The sequence below is a fragment of the Ursus arctos genome, unplaced genomic scaffold, assembly GCF_023065955.2.
Source record: "Ursus arctos isolate Adak ecotype North America unplaced genomic scaffold, UrsArc2.0 scaffold_8, whole genome shotgun sequence".
NCBI classification, from domain to species: Eukaryota; Metazoa; Chordata; class Mammalia; order Carnivora; family Ursidae; genus Ursus; species Ursus arctos.
In genome coordinates this window covers 60,354,103-60,369,369 of record NW_026623100.1, presented here as the reverse complement: position 1 = coordinate 60,369,369, position 15,267 = coordinate 60,354,103, and the positions used below count along the sequence as shown (strand labels likewise).

Here is a 15,267-nt window from a genome sequence, read left to right as displayed (position 1 = left end):
CCATAATTAAAATAAAGTATTGATGATATCTGCTCCCTCCTCCTCTCAACTGTCACATATTCCTTTTGATGAGATAATGGGCAAATTCATGGCAATTCTAGCTATAGTTGATACATTCCTCCTTTAAAACTCAACCCCCACTCCCTGAAATCCAGTTAAAAAAAAAAAAAAAAAGCCCAGAAAAACAGTACTTCAGCTGCCAAAAGAGGATTGATCGCTTGAAAGTGGTCATCGAGCTTCTCATCCTCATTGAGACTTTGTATTTTGTTGTGACTGGATTGCTACAACTCTTGGTTTGCTTGTAATGAAGTAGACATTAGGGTAGTTTTCAGATAGGAGACTCTTAGCAAAACACATTAAAAATGTTAAGAGATGATTTTATTGTAGTAAGTCCATGGGGCCGAAATCTTGAAAGCTAGAATTATTTCAATAATAATTCTAGTTGATTTTTCCCAGATTCTCCTCCTTTCTGGCTGTTTTGACTTTCATCAGGTTGTTTAACCTATAAAATGGGAATGATAATACCTGCCTCAAAGATTGTTTTTGAGACAATTAAATACCATAACGTATATAAAGTAACTAGCATAGAGCCTGAGATTTCAATAAATAGAAATCAGCTTCTTTTTTTACTCCCTAATTTAGAGTGCTTATTCAGGACAGACTTTATTAGTATCTAGAAGGATAGTTACAATAATTTTCAAAAAATACTAATGATTTAACGTTATTGAGAAGAATAACAAGATACTTTACTGTCAAAAGTAGTTACTCTGAAACTATATCCGCTTAGTGTGCCTAATTAAAAAGGAAATGCTTAAATTACCAGTTTTAACTGAGGCCATGCATATGAGTATTTGAAAATTTGGTTTGTGCCTCAGGGTAGCATGAAAACTTTGTGAATTATTGCTTTCTGGCTTAGTTTTCATCACTCAGCTTCTTACTAAGGCTTTCTGTTTTCTTTCTTTCTTTCTTTCTTTTTTTTTTTTAAAGATTTTATTTATTTATTTGACAGAGAGAGACAGCCAGAGAGAGAGGGACCACAAGCAGGGGGAGTAGGAGAGGAAGAAGCAGGCTCCCAGCAGAGGAGCCTGATGCGGGGCTCGATCCCATAACGCCGGGATCACGCCCCGAGCTGAAGGCAGACGCTTAACGACTGAGCCACCCAGGCGCCCCTTTCTGTTTTATTTCTAATACCCTTTTTCCCATAATTTTTATTACATTGTAACCGCATTGATACTAAAGTTAAATGTAACTTGGTTATGCTAGGTATTTATTATGTGAAAACTCTGTAGTAATTTCTCTTATTCACAGAAATTTTCTCTGGGGATTGTATTTTTTATTCTTAAAAGTACAAAGCTGCAGATAAATAGTGCACTTAACTTTTAAAATCTCTACTTGCCAGGTTCTCTGTGAACTTTTTCAGACATCTCCTCAAAGAGGGAACCTTCCAACATCAGGGAACATTTCAGGGTTTATACGTAGATTATTTTTGCAATTGATGCTGGAAGATGAGAAAGTGACAATGTTTCTTCAATCTCCTTGTCCAGTGAGTATTTAACAGTTAAATAAATCTTCATAATTAGCTGTGCGCAGAGATATTTCACAATTTCATATCAGAACCTGAAATCACCTCTACATCTTAATTTCTAAAATAACAAACTGAAACTAGAATAACCTTTATACTTAATGATAGGACTTAAACCCTCCTTGTGTTGAATAGCCTGATTATACCCTACCATGAAAAGTACAATTTGGTTGGGGGAAAAAGTGACTGATTATTAGGTACAGTGACGCTAATACAAAAGTTGACCAACAAATCAAATGGCTGATGCACCACATTTTAAAATATACACAAAATAAACCCTTATATTTTGTGTGCATTTAAAATTTATTATTCTTTTATGCTTTTGAAATTGTTTTATAATGATACATGTATCAAAAAATAACTTCTTGATTTCTTTTGAATTTTCAGCTGTATAAAGGTAGAATTAATGCCACAAGCCATGTCATCCAGCATCCGATGTATGGAGCAGGCCATAAGTTCCGAACACTTCATTTGCCAGTCTCAACAACATTATCAGAAGTTCTTGACAGAGTTTCAGGCAAGTCAGATTTAAGTATTAATTTTTCTTTGACTTTATGTTAGATTATATAGAATTTTATTATTTTTAGCAACTGTTTATTTTACTGCATCTACTCAGCAACCATTAAATGAATAGAAAAGGTCAACATGTCTTCACATTTTGAAGCATGAGTAAGAAGCTGATGAAGGGGACAAAATGTACAGTACATTCTAACACCCATAGTTCTTTTGGTGTGATGTGTATTATGTGGGGTAATGACAGAATGGACAGTTGGAAATGTTGACAAGCCTTGGGAAGCCGTTGATGGAATTTTCTCATAATAAACCACCTGGCTGTCTTATAATAGATGATTTGCAGGCTATTAGTTGGGATGACAGGACTCTAATGAACATTCACTAGATCTCAGGACAAAATGAATGGTCAAAAGATGAAAATGAGGTAGGTAGATCTGACTGGTGACCTTATTGTTTATAATAGTGAAAAAAGAAAGAAATTTTCCCTTCTAAGGAAGGGATGCTTCTAAGCCATTCTAAGTTAATGCCTTTGAACAGCATATAGGTTATAAAAATAAAAAGTTTTTTTTATAATAATATTTTTTTATTATGTTAGTCACCATACAGTACATCCCTGGTTTTTGATGTAAAGTTCCATGATTCATTACTTGCGTATAACACCCAGTGCACCATGCAATACGTGCCCTCCTTAATACCCATCACCAGCCTATCCTATTCCCCCACCCCCTCCCCTCTGAAGCCCTTAGTTTGTTTCCCAGAGTCCATAGTCTCTCATGCTTCATTCCCCCTTCTGTTTACCCCCCTTTCTTTATCCCTTTCTTCTCCTACTGATCTTCCTACTTCTTATGTTCCATAGATGAGAGAAATCATATGATAGTTGTCTTTCTCTGCTTGACTTATTTCACTTAGCATTATCTCCTCCAGTCCCCTCCATGTTGCAGCAGATGTTGAGAAATCGTTCTTTTTGATAGCTGAGTAATATTCCATTGTATATGGACCACAACTTCTTAATCCAGTCATCTGTTGAAGGGCATCTCGGCTCCTTCCATGATTTAGCTATTGTGGACAATGCTGCTATGAACATTGGGGTGCATAGGGCCCTTCTCTTCACTATGTCTGTATTTTTGGGGTAAATACCCAGTAGTGCAGTTGCTGGATCATAGGGTAGCTCAATTTTTAACTTTTTAAGGAACCCCCACACTGTTTTCCAGAGTGGCTGTACCAACTTGCATTCCCACCAACAATGTAGGAGGGATCCCCTTTCTCCACATCCTCTCCAGCAATTGTTGTTTCTTGCCTTGTCAATTTTTGCCATTCTAACTGGCGTAAGGTGGTATCTCAGTGTGGTTTTGATTTAAAAATAAAAACAATTTTTAATGGCAGAATGCAAATCAACTGTAGACAGTTTGATTTTATTGCCTCTCAGAAATCCTGTGAATGAAATCAGTGATAAATTGACTGAGCATCTTCTGTGTCTAAGCACAATAATTAGCCCTGAGGGTGTGAAAGAAAGCAAGACACACACTCTGCCCCTCAGAGTATTATGATCTTATGTATGCTGTCAGATTAAAAAAAAACAAAATTAAAGAATGTTCACGTTCTAATACAAATATGTTTCTGTCTGTATGCATTGGAAGGGGGTACCTAAGCTTACAACTGTAGGAAGTCAGAAGTATCTCAGAAAAAAATCTTATCCCTATTTATCAGTGGGAAATAGAAATCTAAGCTTAGAATAAAAAACTGTATTGAAGAGGTTTCGGAGTTGTCACCATACATAGGTAGTAGGTTAAACCACGTGAATGGATGTGATTGCTATGAGAAAATAAGATAGAAAAGAATCTTTTTTGCCTTTAGTCACTGCATAACCCAAGTGTGTATGTAATACTCTAATTCTTTTCTTTTTACATGTTATGCAATAAAATGTTAGAATACTATTATAACTGCATAAATAACATTTGTTCTTATTTGAAAATGTCTGTCTTATCCTGTTACAGGTAAACTTTTTTGATAATTTGATTTTACAGACTTTTTCTATCATAGCGTTGAAATTGTTCCTTCTACATGATGAAGGAAAGAAATGAATAATAAATGAAAGAAGGACAAGGGGGGAAGAGTACTGAAATTCAGTTATTGAGATTTCTTACATTTAACTTGATTATGGAAAAGTAATAGATATTATTACAGAGTAACTGGAAATTTAACATTTTTCTTTATCTTTACTATAAAGGAATGCTATTTTCTAAAATGTCATATTCAGTCATTAAGAATAAGGAATAGTTCCCTTTATTACATACATATTTAAAAAATAAATTGATTGTTTTGTAAGAATACTACTCTTAGTAAAAAAGTCCAACACAATCATCCTGAGCAAACATCAGAAATTTGCAAGTGCTGAATTTAACCTCTATTTAGCAATGCTTTGGTCCTTTAAGGCATGTTTATGATCTCTAGCTATATTTGATGATATATTTACATGTGTGTATGTATTTTTTCAATATGTATAAAAACAAAAACAAGTAATCCAAAATTACTTAATAATTTTACCTACTTCCTATAGCTTTTCACTATATTGCTTTAAAAAAATAAAGGTCACGTGTCAGTATTTCTGCTTTTACAAATTTCTCTTGTTGCTTTTAAGCAATTTGATTGTTATATGCCTTGTAGTTTTCTTCTTATAATGCAGGTTTGTTGACTTTCTTGACTCTGGGTTTATAGATTTCATCAGATTTGGATTTTTTTTTTTTTTAACAAATATTGTCTCAGATATTTTCTTTCCCCTTGTTTCTCTCCTCTCTTTGGATAATTCCAATTACACATTTTTATTAGGCCTCTTGAGGTTGTTTCACAGCTCATTGAAGCTCTTTTCACTTTTTTTGCCCAACTTTTTTCCCCTCTCTTTATAATTTTTATATAATTTATATTGCTCTGTCTTCAAATTCTATTCCTCTGGAGTGCCTAATTTGTTAGAAGTTCTTTTGGTTCTTTTTTATATCTCCTTGTCCTTACCTAAAGTGTATAAGCTTTCCTCTGTCATCTTAAACACACCAGTCTGTTTATGTTGATTATTTTTTCCTTATTATGGATTGTATATTATTGTTTCTTTATTTGCCTGGAAAATTTTATTGGATGCCAGGCACTGTGACTTCTACCTTTTTACTTCTTTTGGGTGCTCGAAATTCTTGTATTTTAGTAAATATTTTTCATTTTGTTTTGGAATAAAGTTATATTAACTGAAAACAGATTGTTGCTTTTAGAGCCAGCCTTTAAGTTGTATTAGGTAGGACAAGAGCTGCTTTTAATCTAGGGCAGAACTTATTGTGATGATGGAAGTTTTTTATAAACTTACACTGTCTAGTACAGTAGCTTTTAGGCACATGAAATTTGTTTGGTGAGGCTAAGGAACTAAATTTTTAATGAATTTAATTTTAAAAAGGTGCTATATTGGAATAGAAGTAGGGTACCACATTTGAAAATGAAGGTCTAGGGCTACTTTGGCCTCATTACTGAGGTGATACTCTTCAGAGAACTCCGTTAGGAATTCACTAGGCATCAGGAACACTACATATTATAACCCTCTTTTTAGGACCTGGGGTTGGTCCTCTTACTACTTTTGAGAAGTATTTTCCTTGGCCTTTGGTGGTTTCCTCATATAAAATGCTCATCCGTATGCATTAAAAACCCACGGGAGACACTAGGTCTCTGGAGCTCTCTGCAGATCTCTCCTCCCTGGCAATGTCACCTGAAAACTGCAGCCAGCTGCCTTTGTCTTCCTGGGCTCCTAGTCTCTGTCCTCACCTTGGGTGACTCCTGAGTTGTGCCAGTCTGTAGCCTGGGAAACTCAAGGCAGCCTAATCAGCTGTAGAAGTCCTAGGGCTCACCTCTTTAGTTTTCACTCATCCAGACATCCCTCTCCTGCAGTCCTAATGGCTATTGTCTGAAAACTATTTAATGTACTTTCCTAGTTTGCGGTTATTTCAGGTTGGAGAGTAAATCTGGTTTTTGTTATTTTATCTTGACCGGAAGTGATAATCCAAGCTAGAACAATTTTAAACAATGTTGAGAAAATTTTTTCTTACTGATATCTTTTAGTATTTGGCATTTACTGGGATATCACTGTGTTAAGTTCTTAGCACCTAATGAACTTTACTGGTTTTCTTGATGATGCTATGAATTAATTGTGTGAATTTTTTTATTATTTAAGTGTTTCATTCTGACTTCTGTAACTGTTTTGCCATTTGGGGTTGCTTGGTTGTTTTTGTAAGACAGTGAATGTATTGTTGCATCTGTATTTATTGTTTATAGTATTTACAGAATTTCTAAATTTCACAAAAAATGGAACTCTTTAAAAACAGTCTGCAGTTAGGAAGGAGCTCCAGAAATTGAGATCACAGGGATGTTTTCAGACATTCAGAGAAAGCTAAGAGTAGGAAATAATACAAAGCATGCTATTTTATCAATTGATTGTTTCACCTTTTTAACATTATGAAGCAGCATTAGATCATAATTGTGTTAAGTTAGAAAAGTACAAAGAGAATCTATATCAATCGTATCCATTTAGTGAAAGTCATTCTTAATATTAGAACAGTTTTTAAAAAAAACAGTTCATCTAGGTTTTTGGATTTCTTAATGGCCAAATCAGATCATTATACAGTCATCCATTCACTTCATGATTTTTAATAGCATGCCATATTCCAAAGTAATGAAAGAAAACATTAATTCAAAGAGTTTATCTTATTAAAGTCCTTAGTATTTGTTTTTAAGGTATCGAAGTTTCCTAAATTAAAAATAGCAAAACAAATCTTCATTACCAAAATTTGTTCCTTTCTACTCCTGTTTGTAGAATAAGTCTAATATAATGCTCTAGGATGAGTCCTGAGCTTGAATTCCATATTTGCCATTAATATGTTAGATTAGTAACCTTGCTAAAGGCTGTTTTCTTATTTTGAGAATAATATTCTTTCTTGATACATATGTTGTGAGGACCAAATTACATGTTGGTGGCAAGCACATTAAACTATGCCTAAAGTACAGGAAATTTAGTCGTAATAGTTTTTCATTGCCTTGAGAGGTAATACCACTGTAATCTGTAGTGTTTTCTTAGTATCCTGGCTTATGAACAGTGGTGATTCCCTTACATTGGTATCAGCAAGGAATGGATATTAGGCTTTACCTCATCAATTTCTTCTAAATGCATTTGCATTCTGTCCATATTACTGAAAATGTCTTGTGTAATCTTTGTTTTGAAATATTTGTAGCTTCCTTCTTAATGACTTTGAAAAGCAGTGTATTTTAGGTAATATTTTCTTACAGATACACCAAGTATCACTGCTAAACTAATTAGTGAACAGAAAGATGACAAAGAAAAGAAAAACCATGAAGAGAAAGAGAAAGTTAAGGCAGAAAATGGATTTCAGGACAATTACAGTGTTGTTGTTGCTTCAGGTATGATTTCTTTTTAAATAATCTTGATTTTATTTGGGTTTTTTATAAAATAACATATTTATAGAAACTTAATGTAATAAAAAGTATTAATGCAAACGCTTGACTTGTAATGATGTTTTAATACTGGATGTAAAAACATTGCACCTGAAATCCGTTACTCATTGGCACTGTAATTATTACACTTATTTTATATCCAAAACTTAATATAATTCATCAGATACTGAACATCTGTGAATTGTTTAGGTGCTCCATTTAAGCTTGACAGTGTACAGAGAATTGTACTCATACTGTCAGGTGAAGAAGACAACAAAATGGCCAAGATAACTGATCATTTTGGAGGATATTTTCTTTAACATAAGTGAGATGATTTTAGTTCAAAAAAAAAAGGTTTCGTATATATTACTTTACTTCTCAAATAGAAGATCTCTGTATTGGTGGAACTTATTCTATATCAGAGAAGAATTAATGTGAGATTTCCTTTACATACTCATACAGAAATACTATCTAGTAAATGGGCAGTCGTCTGTTTCTCAGAGACAGTAGAATTTAGCCTTGTTTTTTACTTTCTTGGAAATAGTTAACAAACGTGAAACCAAAATTCATGGTGTGTCATGAAGGGCAAATAAAATTGGGAGATAAAAATCAGAAGAAACATTTCTCTCTTTTGGCATTAGTTAGGAATGTGATGCTTTTAAAAAATATTGTAGAAATGCTCTTTTATTTCATGAGTGTGTTGGCTCTCTGTAGAATCTTACTGATTCTTTTAGGGCTGAAATCCCAGTCTAAACGGGCTGTGTCAGCTACACCACCTCGTCCGCCATCCAGGAGAGGGAGGACAATGCCTGATAAAATAGGAAGTGCTTCTTCAGGAGCAGAGACCGCCAACAAAATAATTACTGTGCCAGTGTTTCACCTGTTCCACAAACTCTTGGCAGGTAATGTTCACAGTATTTAAAAATAAAAAAAATTTTTTGAAGACATGTAATTACCAGACTCCAGTTTAATCAAGTGCTCTTGATGAGATAAATGAGTTAGTGAGGCTTTATCCGTGTAGTTCCTTGTAAGCAAAATGAGAAGAAAAGGAGTAACCTTTTACATATCCTTTTAAACATTATAATGTTGCATATTTATAGTTTCCTAGTTTCCTAAATTTTGCTGTCTTTGTGATATAAAATGAGTAAAAGTAATGTTTTAAAGAGTTCATAACAAGTTGTATAGGAAGCAGTCTGAGGCAGATTTTGATGAATTGGTTATAGTAGTGGAACTCTTTGCTGTACCACTGATAGTTAAGCAATATTTTCTCCCTAGGTGATACATATTCTTTAACCAATATACTTTCCATTGGTTAAGGTGATACCCAGTTTATTTCTATTTTTTTTGCTATATTGTTATAATCATATTGCCAGCTAACTTTGAAAGGATTTTCCTTCTTAGCTTTATTTACGTTACTGATTTATAGCACAGATCAACAAAATATGGCCAGTAGACTGGATCCCTCTCTATTAAAAAAAATATTTTTTAAAGTTTATTTTTTTTTAAGATTTTATTTATTTTAGAGAGAGAGAGAGAGTACAAGCAGGGGGAGGGGCAGAGGGAGAGAAAATCTCAAGCAGACATTGTGTTGAGTGCGGAGCCCGACGTGGGGCTCTATCTCTTGAACCTAAGATCATGACCTGAGCTGAAATCCAGAGTCAGATGCTTAACCAACCACCCAGGTGCCCCTCTGTCTGTAAAGTTTTATTGAAATACGGCTATGCCCATTTATTTGCGTATAGTCCATAGCTGTTTTCATGCCACAGTATTAGATTTAGTAGTTTCAGCAGAGACCGTATAGTCTTCATTGCTTAAAATATTTATTACCTGACCTTTTAGGGAAAAGATTTTGCCAACCCCGGATTTATAGGAATGTTTGTTTCTTTGTTTCTTGCTATGGCTCAGAAGATCTTGGTGTGATTTGGTTGGTGACTAACACTCTCTGTAGACAATATCGTTCACGTGTATCAGAAATAAATTTCTGTAAACTTTCCATGTGCTGATTTTTAATTGTTTTTAAATTAGTGTCAGAATCAGATGCTTAAGGTGCACTTCAGTAAAAACTGTAACTAACTGACTAAATCAAACCAAGTAAATGTCTCCTTCTTGGATTCTAGGTTTAACTTAGTTATGTCATTTTTAGGCCAGCCATTGCCAGCAGAAATGACACTTGCCCAACTCTTAACTCTCCTGTATGACCGAAAACTTCCTCAAGGTTACCGTTCAATAGACCTGACTGTTAAATTGGGATCTAGAGTTATCACAGACCCAAGTCTGTCAAAAACGGACTCTTTTAAAAGGTTACACCCTGAGAAAGGTATGTATGTGATAATTCCTTTAAAATTACAGTCCCTGATCCGAGGAAGTAGGGATTTCTGTAGCTGATGACTTAATTTACTTGATTTTATTTTATCAGGCTAACAAAGTAGTTTTCTTTATGATGGAATTATTTATAAATATAAAAAATTGCTATTTTCGCTAGAAATTAATCTTAATTGAAAGATTTTATGAGCACGTATGCTTTATTATTAGCCTTTTGCATTCTTTAGTAAATTTTAGAATATTTCCTTTGCTCAGTTTTCAGCAGGATTATTTGGGGTATTTTTAGTGTTTATAGAATCTGGTTATGTGTAAACTTACTAATTTTTTGGTTTTCTTTTGTGAGTGATTCAAAGTTAAATCAATATGGTATTTTTAGTTTTCAGTATGAGAAGTCTTTGTTGGTATTCAGTTTTTCGTAATTAGGTACTTCAGAACATGATGTACATTCGTTAGTATTTGCTTTGAATCTCTGCAGACTTTCTTATTTTTACATACAATGTAAGTTACAAATATGCCCTAAAGGACAGTGCTTCTCAGACTTAAAAAATATGCTTATAAATTACCTATAGAACATTGTTAAAATGCAGATTCTTATTCAGTAGGTCAGGGCTGGGACCTGGGATTCTACATTTTGGAAGCTCTTAGATGATGCCAGTGCTCATATGCTAATAACTGTACTTTGAGTAGCAGGACTTTAAGAGGCAAATTCAGAAATCATTTAAAAATTATTGTAGCATCTAGCCTTAAAGATTTGTCTGAATAACCTAAGATATTTATGCTCTTTTGTTGAGTAGAGAGGTGACAATAAGATCTGCTTTGTAAATGAAAGATTATTATAAAAAGAGACCCTTTCTTTTTTTTTTTTTTTTTAAGATTTTATTTATTTGAGAGAGAGAAAGCGAGAGATAGAGCATGATTGCAGGGGCTCAGAAGGAGAGGGAGAAGCAGGCTCCTCGCTGAGCAGGGAGCCCAATGCGGGGCTTGATCCCAGGACCCTGGGATCGTGACCTGAGCTGAAGGCAGACGCTGAACCAGCTGAGCTACCCAGGCACCCCGAGACCCTTTCTTACTTGTTATTTGTAATTTAATTTTCTAGATCATGGAGACTTACTTGGTAGCTGTCCAGAAGATGAGGCTCTCACTCCAAGTGATGAATGTATGGATGGGATATTGGATGAATCTTTACTTGAAACCTGTCCCATTCAGTCACCATTACAAGTTTTTGCAGGAATGGGTGGACTGGCTCTTATTGCAGAAAGACTACCCATGCTATATCCAGAAGTAATTCAACAAGTAAGATAAGATTCCTAATTGAATATATCATTCCATGGCAAAGTCCTTTGTTCTCTTTTTTTTGCTTTTTAAAAAAGCTCACGTGTGTTAACCTTTTGGGAGTACCCTTTCCCTTACAGTCTTTGAGCATCTTTTAAGTCTTTCAAAGGTCAGCCTGTATAGAGCTTTGTGAGAATTAGCTGATACCAAAGAAACGCTGAAGACCGAGCACATATGCCAAGCTCATTACGCTGCAGCATTTACCTTGATTTTATTGGTCATCACACAGTAGCATTTTTATTTCTGTGCTTCTTTAGGCATATTAATTACGGGTATTACTGGAAATGTGAGAGTAAGATGGTAGTGTATACTACTACCCAAATGCATTGCCTTTTTGCTTAACTTTTTTCCTGTTTTAGGTACGATTTCTATATCAGATAGTTTTAGAAACACACTGCTTTAACCTCTTTACTGTTAATTAATGTTGCTGTTATTGATGTATGTATTTTCATTGCTCTTTTATTAATAAGGGAGTGTGGCTCATGGAAAATTGTAATTACAAAGCACTTTATTGAATGAAGTAGGGAAATTATTCTCTGTAATTTCATGTACTTAGTATATGTATATTAGTTTCCTAGGGCTGCTGTAACAAAGGACCACAAACTGAATGGCCTAAAACAACAGAAATTTATTCTTTTACATGTAGGGAAGCTGTAAGTCTGAAATCAGGTTGTCATCAGACCCATGGTTCCTGTGCAGGCTCTGGGGAAGAATCTGTCCTTGTCTCTTCTTATACACTGGTGGTTGCTGGCACTTGACATTCATTGGCTTACAGCCGCATCAGTCCAACTTCTTCCTGTATTTTCACACAGCCGTCTTTGTTGTCAAAGACATCGAAGACAACTGTCATTGATTTAGGATCCACCCTGATCCATCTGCAGGGACCCTAGTTCCATACTGATGTAGATTAATATATGAATGAATAAATAGGTGGAGAAGAAGGGAACATTTTTACCTACAGTTCAGGGCCAACTAATAAATGTACAAGGAATGATAGAAAACAATAGTAATTATTGTTTTAGGCAAGAATTTTTAAAATGCTAATTCTAATCAGAGTTTGGGGAGAAACAAGATATTTACATAGCCTCAAAGACTCTGTCTGCAGATTCTTAACTAATTACAAAGGATAAAATAGTAACTTCATTTATAAATAAGTAAATGTATGGATGTAGGTATCTAACTTTAAAGTAGAGATACTTGGCAGATACCACCATACTCATGATATCATTTAATTTCTGATGTTTGGAAGCTTTTAAAAATAAGTCCCTTTATTGATCCTTTTATTCCTGTATTTTAAAGAGAGCATTTAAAGTCAGGTCTTTAATTTGAACCTGATGTTGAAACACACAAATAGCCAAAAAAATTTTCTTTTTCTCTAGGTGAGTGCTCCGGTGGTAACTTCTACCACCCAGGAAAAGCCGAAAGATAGTGATCAGTTTGAATGGGTGACCATTGAACAATCAGGGGAATTAGTTTATGAAGCACCAGAAACCATTGCAGCTGAACCTCCACCCATCAAATCAGCAGTACAGACCATGTCTCCCATTCCTGCCCATTCTTTGGCTGCTTTCGGATTATTTCTTCGTCTTCCGGGCTATGCTGAAGTGCTACTAAAAGAGAGAAAACATGCCCAGTGCCTTCTTCGACTGGTTTTGGGAGTGACAGATGATGGAGAAGGAAGTAAGTGTTTAGAATTATTAATGAAATTTAACGTAGGACATGTAAAAGTTACTCAGATTAATGCCTGTTCTTCCTTATTTCTGTCACAGTAAAGCTACTAGATCATTTGTTCTTGGTAGTTTTGTTCTAATGATACATATAACAAACCCTAAAGAATCTTCATTTTCATTACTTTATTCATTCAAAATGTATTTACTGTCTACAAAACTGCTGGGCACCATCAGAGGCAGCCAAAAATGAAGCAGCTATTTAGATCCTGCCCTCATGTAGCTAATGTTCTTCAGTAGTAGCAACAAGCAGTAGATATAAACCATAGACTTAACAAGTTACAGAAGACTTGCAGAGGTCCAGTATATTGTGAAGGCTCTCAGGTGTGAGACTATTTGCTTACTACCCAGCTATGTGAATGAAGTGACAGAGTAATTTTTTGTGGGGCCTTGAAGGATAGTCTATTTAGGCTGAGATGAGCTAGAAAGAAGATGATTTGAGCAGTGTTTGTGTGCTCAGATTATGTGAGAGACGATAAGTTAGCTGATGAAAATTTGCATAAAAAGCACTGAGAGCTCATTCTAAAAGCTATTATCAATAACGGATCATGGAAAGTCTTATTAAGAACTTCAGATTTTATTCTGAACAGTAATGAAAATTTATTAAAACATATGAACCAAGTCATGATATGATGATAATCTTTCTTAAAGTGAATCTGGAAGCAGTGTTTAGACTAAAGAGAACAGAATGTGGAAAATAACATTATATAATATTTTGTAATGTAATCATATTACAGAATGATAATAAAAAGCTATGGCAATTGTTTCCATTGGGCTGGCAATTTTATTTAATATAAGGGAACATTAAAGAAAAGTAATAAGGTAGCCTAGCAAGTAGATTTTCAATCATTTTACCTGTGATTCTTCAGTTAATGACCATTCCATTTGAAAATTAGTAATTGTTCTTAATTTCAAAATCACATGGTTTTGATTAGAGGTGAAATCTGTCACATGCCAGTTAGAATACTGTTAAACCCTTTTAATTAAATATACAAAATATATTTAATCTAATAAAACTGTGAATTTATTCATGGATCCTAGAACTCTGAAGCTATTAAATATTCAAAATACATATTTTATGAAACACATTCTTTTCTTTTGAATTTTCATGTTGATGGGATTCTTCAAAAATGGCTACACTGGGACACCTGGGTGGCTCAGTCAGTTAAGCGTCTGCCTTCGGCTCAGGTCATGATCCCAGGGTCCTGCGATCAAGCCCCACATTGGGCTCCCTGCTCAGTGGGGAGCCTGCTTCTCCCTCAGCCTGCTGCTCCCCCTGCTTGTGCGCGCGCTCTCTCTCTCAAGTAAATAAAATCTTTAAAAAAAAATGGTGACATTATTTTAAATGTTTTTCTAATAACTTACTAAATTACATACTAAATAGTCTTGGTTGTTTGGTTTCATATATAAACTGTATATACCTATTTCAGTAGATCAGGGATTTTTTTTTTTAAAGATTTATTTATTAGAGAGCAGAGTGGGAGGGGCAGAGGGCAAGGGAAAGAGAGAATCTTATTTTTTTTTTTTTAAGATTTTATTTATTTGACAGACACAGCGAGAGAGGGAACACAAGCAGGGGGAGTGGGAGAGGGCCGAAGGCAGAGGCTTAACGACTGAGCCACCCAGGCGCCCCAGGGAGAAAAAAATCTCAAGCTGACTCTGAGCTGAGATCATGACCTGAGCTGAAACCCAGATGTCCCAGATCAACAATTTCTAATTACTTGACCTAATTCGTTTAAGTAGATAAAGGGATACATTTTATTTTGGCCCTCTGTCACAAAATGATAGGTGTAACCCTAAGCAGAAAATTGTCTTTATGCCATTTCACCCTTTTTTTTTAGTGACTGTACAGTGAATGTTTATTAAAAGTATAATTCTGGTATCCGTTGTCTCATCTGCTTTTCATATAGTGATGGTTTTTATTTTGGTTTGGTTTGGGTTTTTTGCATTTAACATTCTTTTCTAAAGCTAGATGTAGTAGAAAACTATATCACAGACCAAATAAAATAGTTTCACTCTTTCATTATCTGTTCATGGTTGAAACTATTCCCACGGCAATCAGGAACTTTCAGTGCTTCTATTTTAGTTGTTAGGTTTCAGTTCAATTTCTGGTTTATAATAATCTTAATATAGTCTATATTAATATAATTATATGAATATATCTCAACTATTTGTTTACAAATATGATGTCTTAAAGAGGTTTTTCCAGACACTTCTTATTATTAAATTTTCAGATATTCATTTGTGGTCTTTGGGTTGTTTTTTAAATAAATTTAATGATATATGTTATGTTGTCATATAATAATTATTATTTAT

The 15,267-nt window shown here is 34.5% G+C and overlaps 1 protein-coding gene across 23 annotated transcripts in view; it reads left to right on the top strand.

The window, feature by feature from the left end:
* BIRC6 (baculoviral IAP repeat containing 6) overlaps positions 1-15,267 on the top strand; it is a 226,993-nt gene that overhangs the window by 138,600 nt on the left and 73,126 nt on the right. For all 23 annotated transcript variants that reach the window (XR_003311423.4, XM_048222900.2, XM_026478650.4 and 20 more), the window contains 7 exons: positions 1,400-1,543; positions 1,970-2,099; positions 7,406-7,537; positions 8,305-8,472; positions 9,714-9,887; positions 10,989-11,185; positions 12,604-12,904. Coding sequence is in view for 22 of the 23 variants with exons in the window: in XM_048222900.2 (XP_048078857.1) it covers positions 1,400-1,543; positions 1,970-2,099; positions 7,406-7,537; positions 8,305-8,472; positions 9,714-9,887; positions 10,989-11,185; positions 12,604-12,904 (1,246 nt within the window). In the remaining variant the exon portion in view is untranslated. The remainder of the gene's footprint in view (positions 1-1,399; positions 1,544-1,969; positions 2,100-7,405; positions 7,538-8,304; positions 8,473-9,713; positions 9,888-10,988; positions 11,186-12,603; positions 12,905-15,267) is intronic.